This window comes from Paralichthys olivaceus, chromosome 3, assembly GCF_024713975.1.
Source record: "Paralichthys olivaceus isolate ysfri-2021 chromosome 3, ASM2471397v2, whole genome shotgun sequence".
NCBI classification, from domain to species: Eukaryota; Metazoa; Chordata; class Actinopteri; order Pleuronectiformes; family Paralichthyidae; genus Paralichthys; species Paralichthys olivaceus.
In genome coordinates, this window is record NC_091095.1 from 23,925,681 (window position 1) to 23,946,758 (window position 21,078).

The 21,078-nt window shown below is 40.4% G+C and overlaps 1 protein-coding gene across 1 annotated transcript in view; it reads right to left on the reverse strand.

Moving 5' to 3' along the window:
• LOC109625321 (inactive N-acetylated-alpha-linked acidic dipeptidase-like protein 2) overlaps positions 1-21,078 on the reverse strand; it is a 428,309-nt gene that overhangs the window by 100,718 nt on the left and 306,513 nt on the right. The window contains exon 13 of the mRNA XM_020080522.2: positions 17,000-17,146. Within this exon, the coding sequence (XP_019936081.1) occupies positions 17,000-17,146 (147 nt within the window). The remainder of the gene's footprint in view (positions 1-16,999; positions 17,147-21,078) is intronic.

The following is a 21,078-nucleotide window of genomic DNA, read 5'->3' on the forward strand; positions in this document are numbered from 1 at the left end:
TCGAGGGTCCAAACTAAGGAGTCTCCTATTAAACATACACATGCTTTTTCTTGCTCTGATTATGGAATATTCCAGTGTCTCTTATGACAATTATGCTAGTGACACACAACAACACAACAGTAGCACCAGATGACTACACTAGGTGTGCCAGAATTTTCTACAATTAAACAGTATAAATTCAAAGTGTGTTACTTGCCTAAAAGAACTAAGACTAAATGTTATTGCTCACCTTCAATCCATGATTGTTAAAAAATACATATCAAGCCAGACATGTGGAGGTAGTTATGGTACTTTGATCAACTTTGACCTACAATTCAACACATTTCTTTGTCTAAACAAGATACATTAAACTTTTGAATATGCAGCCAGCAGGCTAGACTATTGTAATGACGCTTTCACAGGTCTTAGTAAGAATCAACCAGACATCTGCAGCACATCCACAGACCTCAGTAACACTAAGGAAACCTTACATAACTGCTCTGGCTGTGTGTCATAGTATAAACTTTAAAATCCTTTTACTGGCCAATAAAGCATTGAATACATATCTGATGTATTTATATTCTACGAAGCACAAACCTTTTAAGGTAATATGGAGCAGATTTACTCAGTGTTCACAGAATCAAAACTTTTAGTTCATTGAAATCAGACTTTAAACTCAACTGTTTGTTGCAGCCCAAAAATGTAATGAGTAAAGAAGGTCGAAATGAGCTGCAGTGCAGTTGACCAATGTCAAAAATATCAAATCTGTGAAAAAGACGGTCAGGTAGGAGGAAATATTATCCAAATTGACATGACTGTATACCATGCTTTTCAAACTGATGTACTCGTATCTGGCAACAATAGCGTTCCATGTAATTTGATTTCCTGACGGTAAAATAGGTTCAACAGTTTGGAAACTTGATGGAGTCTATGTCTTTATTTACTCTCAAGGTCAACAGTGCAAATGTCAGAGCAGGCTCACCTGTTTTTCTGAAATGCTCTGCTAGTTTCAGCACACCCATGCAATGTCCATTACGGTGCTATATTCTTTAACACCTTTGTTATGTAGTTAAATTCTGTGGTGTTTATTGATCAAACTTATTTGCTACAACTGCTGCATTGCACCAGTTGTGGAAATGCAGGAGAAGCCAGCACCATTGTGTGTGGCTCCATAAGACCATCCAGAGGAGCACATGGTTGGGGGACTTTCACTGGCTCCTCTAGGAGCTGTGTATGGACAACTGTCATTTCCATCGCTACCTGAAGCCAAACAGCTGCAGGTTTGATGACCCTTGGGCTCGGGTCAGTGCCAGGACCTGAGTCTTCTTGAGTTTCTTTCTCAGTGCTGACTGGCTTTCGCAGTTTTGCATCACTTGAATTTTGTGCTCAGTTCAAGTATTTCAACTTGAGCAATTGATGCGAAATGATTTATTCTGCAGCTGAATCCTCCAACTATTCTATTTTCAAATTCTGCGTCTGTCATTTGGTTCTCGTAGGTGTTTTTTAGGTTTTTATTTTCTAAAAACACCTGCATGATCAGAGCAGTGACAGTAAACCAACAAAGGGGAAGTTGTCAACAAAATGAGCTTAAATATTCTAAAATGGGAAAAGCAAAGTTAGTGATACTTATAGGTTCATCATCCAAAAATATTCACTACTGCAGGTTGAAGCACATTTATAACACCCTCATAATTCCACTACAGAGCACCAACAGGTTAAATGGCATGCAGAATCTGAAAACTGATGTAACGTGATCGGGGTTGAACATATACTTGCTAATGTATGAGTTTAAATAAAGACTGCATATATGCTGAATTTCCATATGTGGCCATGTGGTTAATGTGTTTCTGCACATTGCCTTAAAGTGACTTCCAGCGCTACTGCATCCTCCAGTGTACCAAATCAGATGCATGTTGGCCTGTCAGACTAAGTTAGCGCTGTGTGAGGAGACAACAAACACAGACAGCAGTGGCACTAGGGCATTTTGTATGCATTCAGTCACATATGATCCTATTAGACTCATTGTGCTGGATGTGAGGAGGAAACAGTGCAGCAACAGGACACTCAGTTAAACTTGCTCCTGCATTCTATATATAACTGCACACAACACATTCACACACAAAATACATACTCAAACAAGCATGCAGACATATGCACAGACATGCATCGGAATGGTACAGCTTGAGGACAAAATAACTAGGTGAACCAGAGATGGATTCGTACATGCACGAGAACACATATGTGTATATGTATACCTGCTTGCACATGCACAAACACACATATTCAAAGCAAGCTCATCCAGAGAGAAGGGTTGCGTTGACACAAGGGGCAAGAGATATCCATGCTACAGCTGCCAGCCTCGCTCCAAGTCATGAATTAGCCACAGGGTTATGGGTTTGAACTTCAAATGGCCTCATACCCTGTCTCTCCCATTTAGGGACATTCGATATGTGATTATGGTTATACAATTCCTAAATGAATAATAATTAAAAATACAAGTTGTTGTTTGAGATAGATCTACAGAACTGACTCTTAGAGACTTGCAGTTGTGCCTAGCAGTTTGAGACAATGAACTACAACAGGCTAAAGACTGTTGTGTTGTTGTGATGTTCCTTGTGATGTTCCTTCCTGACCATGGCTATATAATAACCTCAGTAAAACTTCTGATAAAATGTTATTTCTCTGCTCATTTATTTATTTAGTTGTTAATTAAATTATGTATTGAATTTTATTGCCTTATATATCTCTGGATATTTTCAACATTCCCCTTTATGAAATGGTCATTTACTCAAAAAGTATTTATTAGTCTGGTTTTAGAGCACCAGAATTGATGAGAATGTCTTAATGTTATATTTACACGCTTTTTCACCCTGTCAAAGAAACAAAGCTTCCGCTGACTCTGGCAGCTAAACCAATACCACAGCTCTATCAGAGGATGGCTGCTGTGTTGGTCAGACCCCACGTGTGGAGGTGATTCTTCAGAACACCTCCAGCAGTGCCAGGGGGCTCATTAGAACAGCTGAGTCCAATTAGCTTTTCACTGCTCTGGTTAAACGTAGCAGAGAAAGCTGCCACACAGAGAAAAGCAGACCCTTCCACTGTGGAAGACCCAGGGAGGCCCATGGTGGCAGGCAACTTTGCAACAGTGGCATTCCACCATGAGCCTCCCCACACACGGCACAACGGTCACTCACCAGTTTACACTTTTATTCAAACCAAATCAAAAGTAATACAGACTCATCTAATACCTCAAAAGTGATTCAATAAATCAAACACAAATCTGCCCAGAATCTCTCTTGCACAGGAACACAGGAGTTCTCTATTTCTGTGTCAGTGTCAGTCTCTTTGTGTGTTCTTGCAGCTCTGTTACCCCCCGGTGCAGCTGAAGGTGTTCCGAACCACCAGCCCCTCCATGTCTGCAGACGGGTTCAGATAGGTCTATCGACAAAATAATCACTTCAAATTATGTCACCATCAAAATCATCATGGCCGCTGTGTATCCAAGATATTTCGGCATTACTTTTTACACATTGGCAGGAAGTGTAGATGTTTCATCCATCTGTGTATGCAGTCATTGATTGCCACCAGTTGGCAGGTGAATAGGGTTAAACCAGTGGTGAGAGTTTGCATTGTGACAACTGTACCCTGGAGGATGCCTGTGCAAGATACAAACAAAAACCGGGACCCTCCCTTAAAAAAATTGCTTCATAACAGTGGTCAAAGTTTCCCAGTGTAGCTTTAATAGGGAGGTACAAGGATATGATTGATCTTTAGGAAGGACCTTTATCAAAACATATGTGGATATCTAATGTGGACGAGGAAACAAATCATATGGAAAGATTTAAGGTTGGCTTTCACAGTGACTGGAAAAGTCATCTCACTCTAGGTTGCATCGTAAAACGTCTACTGTCGAGTCCCAATTCAGTAAAATGAGTGGAGCGCATACAACAGCATTACTTTACAGACTCTACAGGGGGGGCTTATTTTTTAAATCCAGGCTCATTTCAGATGTCCTGGTAACATCCTGTTACTATGGGGAGGGGGCTTATTTTGAAAATCCAGGCTTTTTTCCAGGTTTCTTGATAACATCCTGTTACTGGGGGGGGGGCTTATTTTGAAAATCCAGGCTTATTGCAAATGTCCTGGTAACATCCTGTTACTATGGGGGTTGAACTCTTGACATTGTGTCACAGTGATGTAACCACTGGACTAAATCAGTCAATATGAAGAGGAGCCCTCTCCTCTGTGTGTGTATGTAGTTGCTATGGATACTCACTGACTTGATTGCGTGCACCTGTTATCTCCCAGCTCAGAGAGATGAAGACGCTCTGGCGTAGAGCGCTGCATTGGGATTGGGTCCCGCCGGGTCCCAAATCTCAAGGGAGCGGGCGGTTTGAACTTTGCTGCGGGCGAGAACGGAAGGCTAAAAAAAAAAAACACTGCGGGATCGGGATGTAGCGTAGCGACAGGATGGAATCAACAAATGATGTGGAAAAGAAGCTCAAACAAGGTCTTTACAACACAAAAACAAAGCAAGGCAAACACACAACCCCATGAATCTTTTTATTATTAACCTATAAAATGACACATGTTCTCCTGCGGGACGGGAGAAGACACAATGCATCTCTATTATTGTGCAGGCATAAATTCTCTGAGTTTTGCAGGTGCGGGCGAGAGTGGACATACACATTGCGTGAGCGGGCGGGAGTGTAACACACGTTGCGGGCGGTAATGGTCAGAAATTCAGCAAGAGCAGGGCAGTCCTCTGGCAAGCCCCTCAAACAACTGCTTATATTTTTTATTGGTTAGAGTTAAGACATGTGACCGAATTAGAAATGTAGTTTTCTCATCAGGAATCTACTTTTGAGATTAACATTAGAGCCAATGGGGAAGATAGTGTTGTGCTCTAGTGCCACTCTTTAAACAAATGCTTCTTACTCAAAAAATCCATTCTGTGAAATAAAAACACTGTGAGAATCCCAAGACTTCCCCGAAATTACAGGTGTATTTTTTATTGGTTAGAGTTAAGAAAAGTGACCATGGGCGAGTTAGAACATTTTGACCATTGATCTCGTCTCTGACCTTTTTTTTTCAAAATGAACATGGCATCCAATAGAGAGGTGAAACCAGAAAACCTTTATGAAAAAAATGATACAGCCAAAAGTATAGGTCCGCACGGTTTGATTTAATTTGTGTGAATGTGTATAAACTTTGCAGGAGGAGTAGCAGGAAGAAGTGCGATGCATTGAAGGGGCTTTGCACCTCGTGCACCACTAGGTGGCACCCATAATTATATTAACTACGTGAAGATGGTGGGTGGGAAGATGGGTTACATTTTAAATACAGAACCAAGCAAGAAGAAAATTAGAACTTCCTCATTTTTTCATGGAAAGAGGGAGCTTGCCTTTGCTTTTCTTTAAATGGGACAATGTTAGACACATGACTTGTGACCTTATGTGAAGAAAAACTTAGTTTGCACTTCAGTTCCACAAGAGCTTCAATGTCATCTTTGGATGTAATTAGTCATTTAAGACATTACACATCCAGTAGATAAAATGAAATCATTGTATATATCCAGTATGTGGTCATTGATAACATTTTTAACAAACAACCCACCATACAAAAAACACAGCAAGTATGTTTTGAATGTATGAAGCACCACATTTAATAACAGCAGCTAAATCAACAGGAGATGCTCAATGACACATAAGTTGTGCCTACAAGTGATTTTGGGTGAACTTGGTGTATTTGTCAATTTTCTCATATGTTTTCGAAAATGCTTCTTGAATGAGGCCCATCTTAATTGTACAATTTTACTCAACATCCTGAACAACATTGACAAATATATACATTTCCATTTCCTTATCATGTGACCAGTAACCTGGTGGGCATTACCATTCCTTGAAAATGCATTTGCTGTTCTAAACTTTTAAACTACAAGAACTTTTAGCTTTACATCATCACTTTGACTTCATTTTCGTCATTTTCATTTCGTCATTGTGTTCTTCATCAACCTCAGCTTTGATATGCCATTCCTTTTATTCCTCGCCACCTACCCTCTCTCCTTTGTCTTATTATCTGTGTTTTATTTTCAAAATAATTGCGGACCCATCAGAGACCACCAATCTTAAGAATTGTTTGTTTATGAACTACCAACAACCCATTGCTTATTTATAATGATAAATCACATTTAATAACAGCTCATCAATACTTAATGATCCCACTTGGAGGTCTCAGGTAGAGAGATGGTTCATCAAATAGAAGAGAAGAAAAAATAAATGAGGATCAAGCTAATAGAATATTTTATATCCAATCATTGATTTAAATTCTTTGACATATGACACAGCATATTGCAATATTTGTCCTTTATGGATAAAAGATGGACCCACTATTGATTGAGATATTGAAGTTACAAGGTTCTGTCTGGGGGAAGTAAGAAAGACTTAGGAATCACAGGTGCAGACACTGACAGATGCATCATTTCCCAGCCCACAAAATGTTTCATTAAATCGAAACATGAAATGAAGAATGCCTCTAAAGAGCACATGCATGAAAAAATGCCCTCTGGATTCCAGAAGGTCTGGGAGTTTTGCTTGGGACAATTTCTGGCACTGTTTGTTCCTGAGGAGGTAATTGATACTGATACTAAACCCTCTAATCCAGTTGATTGGACTGAACAGCTGTTGAGTGTGTGTATGAGAATGTGTGTGTGTGTGTGTGTGTGTGTGTGTTTGAGAGAGTCAGGTGCTGCTGAAGCAGGAGAAAGTCAGAGAGAGAGAAAGACGGAGAGAACCTTTCATTTACGACTGGTGTGGATGACGCACGAAGAGGGGATGATACAGAGGAGGACAACGATGAGAGAAGAGTGATGAAGATTAATAACTCAGGGATGCAGTGGAGGGTAAACCATTAAATCAGTTTGCCTACTATTTTTATTTGCAGAATAGGATTTACTTGCCTTATTGGGTTGACATTAATCTTTATTATATGGGATTCATAGCATATATCATAGCCTTGGGAGGCGTAGGAGGATATTTTAAGGGGAAACAAAAATAGATGAATGGATGGTTCTTTTAAATTCGACTTGACTTTTATTTAAATGTGGGGTTGTGACGGCTTAAGGTCGGAGTTAACCAGAACTCTCCTGGTGAAGACGGAATAAAGGCTGCACAGATGACGAGAGATGAAGGATGAGACACTGAGGATTAAGAGAAAGAGGAGTGGATGCCAGGCAGAAGAACAAAAGCAAGAATCAGAATATGGGATTTTGAAAGAAGAGGGAATAAACTATGAAGGGGATTGGGAAAATCCACATGATGCAGAGAGGGAGATTGATGTCCTTTCTTTTCATGTCGCTGGATGACAAACTAATAAGAATCAGATATTCTGAGAAAAACACAATAAACACAGGTGTGTATGAGACCCTTTTTATGCCTGGTGCCTCAATGTGTCAGCTATGTCTGGATGTTATTTGAGTAATAAAATCCATCACAGGGTTTTTGCAACTACACTTTACTGTGCAAATTAGTTAGGCTTGTCAACAAATATGGCGTGATGTAAAATCTAAGTGCTTTTGAGACGTCAATGGGACATGTGAGGCAAAGGTCCTGTAGCAGATGGAAATAGCTAAAAACACCCATTTATTTCTCAATAGCCTTGCCAAGTAGAACTTCTGCATTTACATCAGTACTGTGTTGTAATCAGTGCACAAGTTAGTAACCACTAATTCTAGCTGAGTTACCTTTGCTGGTCACATCACCGTCATCTTAACAAAGTAACATGACCAAGGAAACTGCCACTGAGGAGAAACTGAGGTTCCGATATTTTAAAACATAGGACAAAATGTCTTCCGCTTAAGTTTGATGATAAGTTGCTAACCACGTGCAGATGACAGGGACCACCAGCAGGTTTCCAGGACACATAATCAGCTCTTAAGTGTCCTTGGTGTTTTCGCCTTTCAAAAGATACAATGCAAAAATATAGGTCATGCATCGTTACCCAAGTACAGTTAATTGTGCCTGAAATACTCAAAATAGTCATCCATACCTGATAAACTGTATACTGAGGGAAGTGGGTCAGGAGAAAATATTTAGGAATAGAAATGATTTACCTCATCTTCAACCTTTCTGAGCTTTCTACTTACCACATTTTATAATAGGCATTTTGTAAGTCAAAGCCATATTGGATTTCAGATAAGACAAATCTGGGTGTCAGCTGAGCTGATAAGTATCAGTACATTGTGAGTTTAAGCTTAAAACAGTCTGTTCTCAGAGTGAAGTAGGAATGATGAAACATCTGTTAAGAGCTTTTTTTAAACCACAGTCAGTCACACATGCTCTCAGATGAGGCTGATTCAGTGTAAAACTTTGTTCAGCGGGGTTTTGACGTACGTCAGGCTGGCAGCAGGGAGAAGTGACAGCTACGTCTCCAACAGTGATGTTTCAAGGAGGAATTATTTGACGTGTGTGTGGAATGTCAGACCATCAAACAAGACACCAACCTCAAAGCACCGGGATGGAAAGACATGTGGTAAGGGTTGGTGTGTTGTTGGTTATATCACATTATTATAGTAGTACAGATTGCAGTATTTTCTACATATTTTTGTGGCTGGATGCCAATACATCAATAGAAATGATGCAGGAAATATCCTGTCACTCATGGACCGTTTTGACCAATCAGTGTTGAGTATGAGCAAGTGAGCTGCATCAATGTGATGTACTGTACCCATACCCCCATTTTGTTTCAAAGGACTTGGTTTACTGTTTTTCTAGTCTTGACGATCACTCAATGCTTTGCATTACAGTTCACTTCCATTCCATTCACACACAGTCGTTCAGTGATTCTATATCTAGAGCTTGTCTATCACTTATTCCGCCCATCAGGCCAAAAACACCCACACCCAACATATAGGCTGCAGGTGGAAATAAACCACCAACCTGCCGATTAGTGGACGACTCAGTTTACCTTTGACAAAGTCATTCATAAATTAAAAAGCGGTGTCATTTTAAGACTGGTAGCAGTTGTCTGTATTTGGAAAGCAAAATAAGTGTGTGTGAGTCGGCTGCTATAATAATATACTTTATTGTCAGTTTAAACAGATACAAACTATGTGTTAAAAGCACTTATAATGTTATGGGATTGGACAAGGACTTCAATTGCATTGCAGGACAATCCCTTTAGTTTGTTAGTTTAATACTAGAAAATGACTCGGCATTTTTCGTCAAAATGTGCATCAAAATGATAAACTTAATGCAGCTTGCAACCAAACTTGGGAAGGAGATCCCAATAACGTCCCTCTCCACTGCACTTGTGTGGGTTGTCAGCAATACATCAATTCTCTTTGCAGTTGATTAAATTAGCGGTTGTCAAGAAATACGATAGGACAGAAATGAAGATTTCTTGATTTATGAGTTGGACTAGTAACTATGTTTTAGGCTTATTTAAAATATGCCTTTACATGATTGCTGTCTCTGCATGGGTTTTGCACTTCTGCCATAGTCCTTAGACATGCAGAGAAATTGAAATTAGCTGTACCTGTGTAATTGAGTCAAAATCTATAACTTTAGGCCTGGGTTCCTTGTGCATTGCCCCCAAGGAAGTAAGAGAAAATGGATGGATGAATGAGTAGTGTTAGAGGGACCCTCACGCATGGAGACAAGTACTTCTCAGCCTGTGAATCGAGCTGCAACATCTTCTGTGGCTCTGAAGGAGTTTTCTAAAGTCTATAAAACATGGTGCTCATTTTCCATTTTTGTGCTATATCTAATGCATCTAAATCCAAATAAAACATGCAGTGTACAGGACTCTAAAGACTGTGGCAAAGGCGTACAGTAATCTGTGCTAATGTCTAAAATTTAAAAGATAATGAGTTATTGATGTTAACAACCCATCATCCTACTTCACCAGCTTCCTTCTCACTCTGGTGCCTCCCACCTCTCCACAGGTGTCATTCGTATGCCCTCTCAGGCTCACTCATCCTCATCTTCAAAGTCCTAGATGGAATCATCTCAACTAACTATGTGTCCGATGGAAGCATGCACACATGCAAGCACATGGGTGTGTGTTTTTGTGCTTTTGCTAGCACGACTGACCCTGGTTTCATCACCAATGGGGATTTTAGCATGGCAGCTGTGCAGGGGAGAGTGCGATGCAGATGTAATATCTTTCTATCATTCCTCATCAGCTTCAGACTTCCAGGAAGGCTGAAGGCGCTGACAGGTATCTACTGCCACTTAACAAGACTCCATTTACTGTATTTTACAGCTCAGACATGCAGCTGAAAAGCGCCTGCTGCAAGAGCCAATAATAAATTAAGAAAACTGGGGAAAAGCTTAATCACGCTGTGGGCAGAAAAGCATCTTCGCAAATGGTACTTAACACAGGAAGATCTAGATTATCTGACAAGATGTGACACATAAACCATCAGAGGAATACATTTTAGGGCCTAAAGCTGAACAAGGAGTGGTACAATAAAATGTACCTGTAGCTATTTTCCAATTCAGGGGCCGCATCCTTTGTAGGACTCATTCTCCTCAGAGTGGCCTCTGTAGTATGAAGGGCTGAAGGTCGAACCGGAATTCAGACAAAATGAGTCTGGTTAATGGAGGATTTCCTAATTGTGTCACCAGCTTGGCCTGCCTTACCATTGCATTGCTATGTTGAGCCATTGCACTACACTAAAGCTTGCCTGCATACACAGCTTCATCATCAGGGGGCAAAGAATTATTCAACGGAGGTTATCCTATATTATGACAAAGTAAGCTATACAGGACATAGCTGCAGTAAAGTCTATTTTACAGTGAGCAGGCTGATGACGCTGTGTGAATCAGCTGCTGATGCTGCAGTTGCATTTTGTGCCTCTTAACTATGCTGTTATTTCTTTGAGAAGTGGCCATTTTTTATTTTTACCTTTTAGCTTAATACTGCACTATAAGCCACAGCTTACAGGTAAAATGGACTTTCTACTAAAAAAAGAAAAGGAATGGAAATGCATGTTAAACAGGTGAGGGCAGACTGCAGATGCTAGTTCACTGTGTTTTCTTTTTACGCCACAGAGAGCTCATTTTGAGGGTCACATTGACTTGAAGGTGTCAATTAATAGAAGCAATTACTTGGTTCTTCTCTATCTTTTGTCGACAGGATTTGAATTATAGCCTGTCCAGTCTGTAAAGTGTTTACCGGCACACAGGTTAAAATCTACAATTTGGTAATTAGAGCTGTTGCTGATATGGTGCAGGGGAAGATATTAAAGACAAAGCCAGGGAAGCATAATTTGTTGTTGCCCTGGTAGACAGATCTACTGATAACCAGTCATTGTGCAGAGCTGTGCTCTGCTATGTTTCAGACATCACTGCCGTCAAAAAGAGAAACATAAGTTTAAAGTCTCTGCACACTCAGAGATATGTTGTAAATCATCTGGCTGATTAGATCTGATCAGGTTGAAAAATGTTGATTATTTATGATGTTGCAGAAGAGTAAGAGCAGGTCAGCAAGCAGATGACCAACAACATTTTATAAGATTTAAAAGAGTTTAAACTTTAAGAGAAATAGCTTACATCTAACCAACTAGAACCATCACTACAATCTTTGATTCTTTCAGTTTGCACCTCACGTCACTTACAGAACAGCCTTCTATAACGCTAATCTCAAGATCCGAACATAAAATGTGTTCTTTTCTTAAATTGTTCTGAATGTTTTGGGATTGCAATTACAGCCCCTCGCCAATAGGGGGTTGCAGCCCTCTCAGCACCTCTTCTTCCAGCATCCCTCTCCAAAATTCACTTGAGTGGAGCTGTCTGTCAAACCCAATTTGTCCACACCCACTTAGTCCTGCGAAGACATCTCGTCCACACACCATAGACTATCGGTGTGCAGAGGCAGAAGGAGGGCAGGTGTCACAGCTATGGTCTTCAGATTTGTGAGGACTATTATTGTCTAGGGAGAGAAACAGTAATGGCCTCCAGTCTAAATAGAGTACATGGACGTGTCAAAAAAGAAGATCCGTCTGGCTCTGTTGATCCTATGCTGTCCCCACCTGCACCTGAATGTGGCCCGGGAACCACAGCGTAGCAAAGATGAGGGGATGTCAGATATTCCTCTCACACCTCACAGCCTGTCTGAAGTTCCTTTCAGGTCCCCAAAGTCAATGCAACTGCTAGATGACATATGTCAGAGACGACTCCCACGCCTGGCACCGACAGGATGAAATCTTACTTCCAGATTTCGGTGCACAGTGGGGAAGAAAGACACACGGGAGGAGCTTTTCGTGTGCATCTTCACGATGAATGATTATGGCAATATGATGGTTAAATCGCTCATCTGCCTAACTGTCTTCAAGTCATGATATTGTTTAATAGTGTGAATATAAACTTTTGGGCACTAAACAGGTTTGAAATTGCAGATGACTCATCTCATCTCATTAGCAAAACTAACTTTGTAAAATGATTGCAGAGTGTGAATAATCACAGGCTGGTGTGATGACTGCACAGCAGAGAAAAGTTTCGTGGAGTGCGAAAAAAACAGATGCTACACTGGAAAACAAATGTTCGACGAACCACACTCCTGTCACAAACGCTGTGGCACTGCTACACAACATCTGCTGGTTTCCCGACACATTATCAGCACCACAACTCTGTTTACTGGTCAAATGAGGATGAATGAATATAATTACATACACAGTAGATTGAATACAAAGGTCTGTTTGGAATAATTAACAATGCTGAACAGAGGCAGAAACTGCTCTAAAGGTGATCATGTGGTTGAGGCCATATGTACACGCTTGGATTGATTACCTTAATGAGTTCAGTGTGCAAATACATGTAATTCTTGCCCTTGTCAGCCCCCAAAAGCCCTTTTTGGTTTTCCTAAGAATAGCACTCAATCTCATCTCATGTTCCTAGCAATCCTACAAGTGCACTCAATGGGCATGTGCATAAAACTTGTGTACAAATCTGATTTCCATTCCCACTTTCCCCCCACTGATGGATCAAGACAACTGAATCGGTTGGTGGTAAGACCTCTGATCTCTCCATGAAAATAAAAGCAAAGATGAAACAATTTCATCAGATCGCTTTGCAGGTTCCTCCAGCAGCGCCAGAGGATGAACCCCAACAAAGGGTCGTAGTTGGTTGTGGATATTACAAAGGTCATAAATTCATTAAATTTACATAAACTGCTTAAAATATTTTAAGTGTAGTTTAAGTATAGTTCCTGGCTAAATCTGCTTCCAAATCTAATATTACCATTGCCCAGATTTGATGGTCAGGCCTCTTTTTTGGGGGAAAGGCTAAAAATCAGGTGAGTATTACAGCTCTGCTCACTCCTGCTTAAAATAAGAGCCACTCACCGTGACAGTACTGATAATGTGTCATCGTAGAAAAAGCGCAGAACGAAGAAAAACAGTACGAAAAAATAGTGAGCAATATGACTAATGCAGTATATTAATAAAAAATACGACAGATATGACTGTTAAAAATAACTGAGGGTAAACTGGGCTGAATATTCAACACATTGACAGCGATGTTGGCATTTTGAGCTCGATTTGTGACAGAAATAGATTTAATAATGATATTATCAGGTGCTGATATATCTAGCTCTTAAACAAGTTACCTATTTGGCTCCAACAGTGAGCTTATTTTAAAAATCAGTGCAACATACAGTATAGACAATGCTTCATATTTCTGTGACAAACAATATTTGTCTGTATATTCGGATAATCCAACCTTAGGTCAATAGGAGGTCCCTGTAGATAAGGAGAGTACTGTGGGGAAGACAGGGGCACCCTGTTGTGGGCTGAAGTTTCTAAGGGCATGTGACTGGCATTGACCCAAAAACTATTGGCACATTAGGTGTATATTATATTTATTTTAATATATATAATATTTTAAAAGTGTCAAAGTAGGGACCAATCATCATTAGAGACACACAGAAGAGAAACACAAGCTTTCAAGTCCTCTTGAACCCACTCAGTGATTGTAATAGAGTCAACTGTTTGGGACGTCTATGTAACGACACCTTTTATTTATTTTTTTAACTGCACCCACTACTCAAAGGTGGGCACCCCCCCCACCGACCAAAACAACCTCTCATGAACGGGGACCTGGAAAGCTGTGTTCCTTTTTAAAATCTATCCTAAATATAAACTCCTACACCATAACATAGTCTACTCTTCAGAGACGTCCACCATCCTCTCCTGCCCCTCTGCACTCTCTCTCACACTCTGCTGGTTGAGACAGTTGGATGGCAATGCTCCTGGCCGTCAGGACAACAAGCCCTCTAACGCCCGGGCCACGCTGCCTGCGTGAGTGAGTGGTGCGTGATGGCTGCAACACAGTTTTGCTGAGTGTCTTGGTTCTCTTCTGTTCACACAGGCAGGAGGTCTGCTGTGGTTCAGCAGTGGAGCTGCTTCGGGAGCTTTCTGGTATACCTACTGCATTTCCTCGAATAAAAGTCAGGGTTATGTACTTGGTATGAAGCTGTGCATCTTCCAGTCTTGTGATAACAATCAAAACCTTGTTGAAACAAATTAGTTTCCGCCAACAGAAAGGGGTACAGGAAATATTTGTTTGAAAAGGTGGTGAATGATCAGTTCCACAACCTTTTTTGTGTACACAGTACACAGAAAATAGTCAAGACCTCAAACCTCTAGAAGAGCAGCATGGCTGAACCCTGACAGAGTCCCACTGTTCATTGTTCACATCTACACAACCTAGATAATGTGGAAAGCTAATATTGCATATGCAGACGGCTGCATGTCTGTAACATGACATATTTTTAAAGGTTAGCATGGCCTGTGATGGTGGGGGCCTAATGTAATGAGTTTTCATTGGACCCAAAATATAAGGCAACGCCCCTGAGAGGGCGGCAACCACACCTTTATTGAAACTGACAGTTTTAAATACTTAAATATTTTTTTGATTGAGCTTTAATGTGATAAAGACAACACAGTAACTGATGGCCTCACAATATAAAGACAGTTTTGGCAACAGTACATTCATCTTTGGATGGTTGTAATGCTGTACAGATAGATTCACTCATTTCTAAACCACTCCATGTGAATTGTGGTTTTGTTCTATAATTTAAGATGACAGATGGAAGAGCTTAATAGTAAGGCTGCATGAGTTAATCTGCGTTAGAGATGGAAGTCGGCCAATTAAAGAGAAGATGAATTTCATATCTTCAGCTGAGGTGTCCCGCAGGTTTGTACGTACCTGCCCAGAGACAGATGGAGGGTGAGCAGCTAAATCTGGAACAAAACAACTCTCCTTTTTGATGCTTTTTACATGATCCCTGACAAATAAATGTAATTAAACCAATGAGGCCACAATCAACCCCCCAGAGGGTTTGCAACATCATCAGTGCATGTGCAATAATGCATGATAGATGCTGGCTGCGGCACTAATATTTGTTTGGTACTTAAATAATTTGGTAAATATCACTGTAACGACTGCAGTCATTGTTTGTCTTTGTTTTGTGATTTTCTCTCCTGGTGCATGTTGGGCTGTGTTGAGTATGTGATGCATGGAACAGGTCTGTGCCGGAATCATGATTAGTGTTTTACTGGGAGCCCTTGCAGCTGATTGGTCCACCACAGAGTACAAGAAGACCAAAGGTGGCTGTCTGGCACATCCTCCTCCTCCCCCAACCTTCCACATCACCGGCTTTTTGCTCCTTAACCTGCCTGCTTTACTCATTCAGTTAGTATTTGTTCAACAGTATTTGCACGACATTTTCTCCTGTTTTTGGTTAATTAGGAAGTTAAGTAAATATTATTTGATTTATTTTTTTATTTTCCGATAGATTATTACAATGTTTTATTTAAAGATATCTATGTTTGCTAATTTGACGTTTAGTCCAATCTGAATGGAATAGGTTATTTTCCCTTTTACGTTTAATTCTAATAACAATAATAACTGTTTGTTGACTTCAAGACATTGTTCTTTGGCTACTTGAGGATTGTGGAAGATGTGCAAATTATTAAATTATATTGTGTCTCAGCCACAGTCACTATGATATATATATATAAGTCATTACTTTTTTGGGGCAAACATAACAATGATAACTATATATGTATAGTCAGTATATCATAGGGCATATAGTGTTTTTTCTTGACTTCACAACATTTATTCAATGACTTTCCACTTTTCTCTTACCACTGCAGCTCAGCCTAAATGCTACAAAGTCAATGCTAATGTATGCACACAGGACTTCCCCCTAACGCGGTCAGGCATATTTATGAATCAGACCATTTTCTTTTAATTCAATTTTGGGTTTTGTCTCCCTCTTAAATAAACTTGGCTGTAGATTTTCCCCTCCACCACCCATTATTTTCAGGTTGTGATGATGCCTCGAGGGCAGATAAACATCATGAAGATCTCTCGCACTAATTAAGCTCAAAGTTGCCGTCCCAGCACAAAGTTCCAAATTTGAGTGGGCTGACTTAGCTGTGGCTAAATCTCTGCGTTTCTACCCTAAGGCAGTACAACAAGCATCAATACTGCATTTTTAATAGAAGTAAATGGGGGCATGCATAATTTGTAAGCTGTGTGATGTGTTATTTGTTGCTTGTATAAAGACATAATCCATTTTGCAAAAATAATACCATTAGTCTTCTATGCTGCAGATGGCTGTTATCACACCCAATCCCCCAACGTGTCAGAACTGGACAAATTACTGCAGTGGAATAATGTGTAATCTCTTTGTTTAAATATCAGGCTTTTATTCAACACATGATAGGCTAGTGACTCTGAGTGTGTGTCTTCACCAAGAAAGTTTTCACTTCTAATTAAGATCTGAAGATAAACAAGTGGTGGCCTGTGGCAAATTCAGGAGTTTACTCAAAAATAAAAAAATAAAAAATAATACAGCCGCCTGCATTTGCATGAAAGAAACTCCCTGTTTGCACACCTTGGCAAAAATTCAACTAAAGTAATAGGAGAGTTGTCAGACAACAAAGTCATGTGGGCACAGTGTGAGCAGTAGAGGTAAAGGAGTCCAGCATGTGTAGCAGTTCTAAACATACCTCCTCCGCTTTGGTCTGCTCGAAGGCAAACTCCACGGTGGGAACAGCCAGTTGGTTGGCGAAGAAACTCACATCTCCAGGCAACTGCAGCGAGCTGACGTTGGGTCCGGGGCAGTTCCCACCACGAATGCAACTCAGCAATTGTCTCTAGCAGAGAGGAAGAAAAAGGATGAAAAGAAAGAGAACAGGGGAAGACACCGGGATTTAATGGAATACAGAGGCTCAGAGGTCAACACGATGCTGCCATGTTAAATCAGATGAGTTACAGGGTTCGCTTCATCTGGTTCTGTTAAAACGTTGTCACAACTGGCTGCGATGTCAGCTCAAGGCTCATGTTTATATGCAATCGACAGTTTCACAGCAGCAAAAGAGAATTCTCTGTATGACACATATGACATGAATTACTGGGAAGATCCTGGGGTTTGTGGGAATTCATGGTATTTATTCAAGCCAGGGCCCAGGATTGTAATTATGTGTGTCTGTGTGTTCATGTGTGTTGGTACATACAGGGTATTATACTGAAACAAATTCATCTTGGAATTCAAATACAGCAGTGTCTGTATTTCATGTGCAGACTGAGACAGTTGAAAGTGAACAGACAGGTCCTCTTCTAATGCTCTTTAGTGGAGAGCATCCTAACCTTCTGCTTTACTGCCTGGTATTTTTAATTGTCTGTGACTAATACAAATGAACTGCATAAAATAGTTAACATGTCCAGTAATATTGCTGGACAACAGAAACACTGTATGGGGATGATCTGTGAGTCTCGTTGGTGAAGAAAAGGAGAGCCTTGAAAAAGCACATCCCCTTTTCAGTACATGCAAGCTTTTAGCATCAGGGGGGTTCAGGGTGCCATCCCTCTGAACGAAAAAGACTAAAACATAAATAACTGAATCTTGTTGTGTGAGGGTGCTGCACCTGTACATGTAGGCTTTTCATGACAGGTTGTGTAAGCTTGCTGTGGTGATGTCGGTGTCCTACGACTGCTGCAGTTCTGCACAAGATGAATTTCCAAAGACAAATCTATCTCTCTATCTAATCAACACGTTCACACTTCTCATGTAATTAGATACTTCCTGTGTCCCTGAAGTGTTTTATCACAGTTAAATAACTGGATCAACAGTTTAGTAGCAGTGCTTCATTCCAGCTCACATATAAACTGACTTTTTGCTTTTTTTGAGGAAGTGTGATGAAAACATGCAAAATGTGTCAATCACAAGTGTGCAGGAGGCATGACAAGTTTTCTGAAAGCAGAGTGGCGTTCGACAAGTGCAGAAAATGCAGAATGTTATACATTTTTAGTACTTCTAGGGATGACCAGGACCTTAATCACTCACTTTTATGAGGCAGATACTATCTTCTATACTTAAACAGTTATGTGATTTAAGTATTGAGCCCCCTTAATTTATTCCCTGTAAGTTATAGCATCCTGGCAGATAGTGGCAGGTTTGTTTTGGTTACCAAAGTTGATGAGCAGGTTCAAGAGGCCAAAAACATGTTTTGTGAGGCGAGCACGACCTCGATCTTTGACCACCCAAATCTTAAAGGTTACTCCGTAAATCTAAGGGACATTTCTGCCAAATTTGAAAGGATCTCTAGAGGTATTATTAAGATAATGCATTTACAAGCAAAAAAAAGAGTTTTGTGAGGTCACCATGACATTGACCTTTGACCATCAAAATCGAATTACTTTGTGTATGAGCCCAAGCAAACAGCTGTGCTAGATTTGATAGGACTTGTTCCTGAGGTATTGTATTCACAAGACCAAACAATGTGACACCTTGATCTTTAACCACCAAAATCATATCAGTTAAATCAGTTCAACTACATTTTTGAGATATTATATTAACAAGAATGGGACAGACAGAAAGTCCAGACGCATTATGTCTCTCGGTATTGTTGATCGTGGGTCATTAATGGGCACTGAGTTTGGAGAGTTGAGTCAAGGCTCGGCTTCAACTGTGCAGGAGGCAGATGACAGCTGAACAAAGTATTTGACATATCAGAAATTCAGCAGAACGTCTGAACATACCTGGTGTACTCGACACAATGCCTTGCATGAAGTTAGGTAAGGCAGCTCAGATACTGGGCACAAAATGGACCCAAAGCAGACAAATACGATGCAGCTTTATTGGCTGTAGCAATTATGACTGGAGCAGAGGAAGTAAATCTGTGAAAGGCAGCATTTCATTATTTATGTGCAGCTGAGAAATCAGTACTGATTCTTCCAGTCATGACCGTTCCACAAGGAATTTCTTAGGTCCCTGATGCCGACAAAATTGTTTTTCATAATAATAGAGAAAAAACAGAGCATACAAGGATGTCTGTCATGACGATGAAGGTCCTGCTACTTGTGGGCTCCAAGTTTCCTGAACGTTGAACCTAATCAACACACAAAATTGCACCAAATGCCATATTATTCTGAACAAAGAAGAGAGTGAGGTATGAGCTCAATTTAATATGTGGTTAATTACACTATTCATGCTTTGGTCCCAGACCCTCACAGCTAACATGCAGCTTGTCACCGAAGCCAGCATTAACTTCTAGTGTTATTCTTAACTGAAAGAACAATCAGGCCGCTGGACTGAAATTGTTGAAACCAGGGTTTGGTAGAACGCAACAGCCAATCCACAGGAGACCTATCCCAACCATCCACAGCCGCTGAGCCTGTCTGATGTCGCCGCATCCTTCTGTCACATTGCATTTAATTAGAGTTTCCCGTTATGACGTCTATCAAGGGGAGAGAGCTCTGCTGTCTGATCACCCCAACCATCAAAAACATCTCTGTTGTATCTTTCCATAGGCTGTCGTTCTCTGAACATCAACTGCTGCTCTGACATGGTGCCACTAACTGATTCAAGGCCAGTTCACAATACCTTTCACCTTCCCTCACCTTGACAGTGTGCACATCAGTGCCACAGTGACTTTCTATCGTTAAACATTCACTTTTTTATTCACTCCCGCTAAAAGCCTGAAAGGACAAGAGGATTTGCTTTTTGATATGTATCAGTATTCATGAAGCGCATCCTATTACACACGTATGGCTAATTGTTGGAGTTAACAGAGTGGGAATAAATGCTTGTTCATGTGGTGTGCATGGTTTAAAAGTTGATTGAATTTGCACACAGAGGACAGACGTTTTGGAGGGAGCGGGTAAGGGAGCGGGTAAGGGAGCAGGTGGACCCAAAAAGGCAGAACAAAAGGTTTTAACAAAAATTGTCCTTTAAGGATTAAGGCAGGGCATCAGACAAAATCCCAAAACAACAGTAAACTCAAAAATGCTCTTCAGCAAAAACAGGGAAAACACAAGAGAACTTACTGGAGGGAGGAGAAACAACGACGGAGTGGTGAGACGACACTTGGGACGACATAGTACAACAACAAACTGACAAAGACAAAGGGAAGCTCAAAGACTTAAATACGCACTGAACTAATGACAAACTAGAGACAGGTGGCACAGGATGAACAGGTGAACCTCACGAGGGCAGGAAGTCCAGGGAGAAAACACACAAGGAGCAGAGACTACAAAATAAAACAGGAAACAGAGAGGAACACAGAGGAACACTGAGAGGAACACAGGGTGGAACACAGAAAGAAACAGAAAGAAACACAGAAAGAAACACAGAAAGAAACAGAGAGTGGGACACAGAGAGAAACAGAGTGGGAAGGAAAACACACCAGGAACAAAGCTACAACATAAAACTGAAAACTCAGAAACACAAATCCAAAAATAAGGACAACACAGGTATAATAATAGAAATGAAAACTCTCTTTTCATAAGAGGACAAAACACAAGGACATGACACAGACTTCACAATGTTGTTTGCCACATTCAACCATTTTTTTTTACTTGGCCAATTAGTGTTAAATTCATGGAAGAAGCTGTGCATGAAGCCTGTAGTGTTGAAATCCAAAGACCGGAAATTATGAATATTAGATTTCTGGTTTGTTTGGGGAAAATTAAAATATACTGGATAATTAGTGGATTACAGAGCAGAAACCACTGTGTGACTGACACGCAACTTAACAATAAGGATATGAGGAAAAACAAGATGAAGCAAATCAACTTTTACTGAACT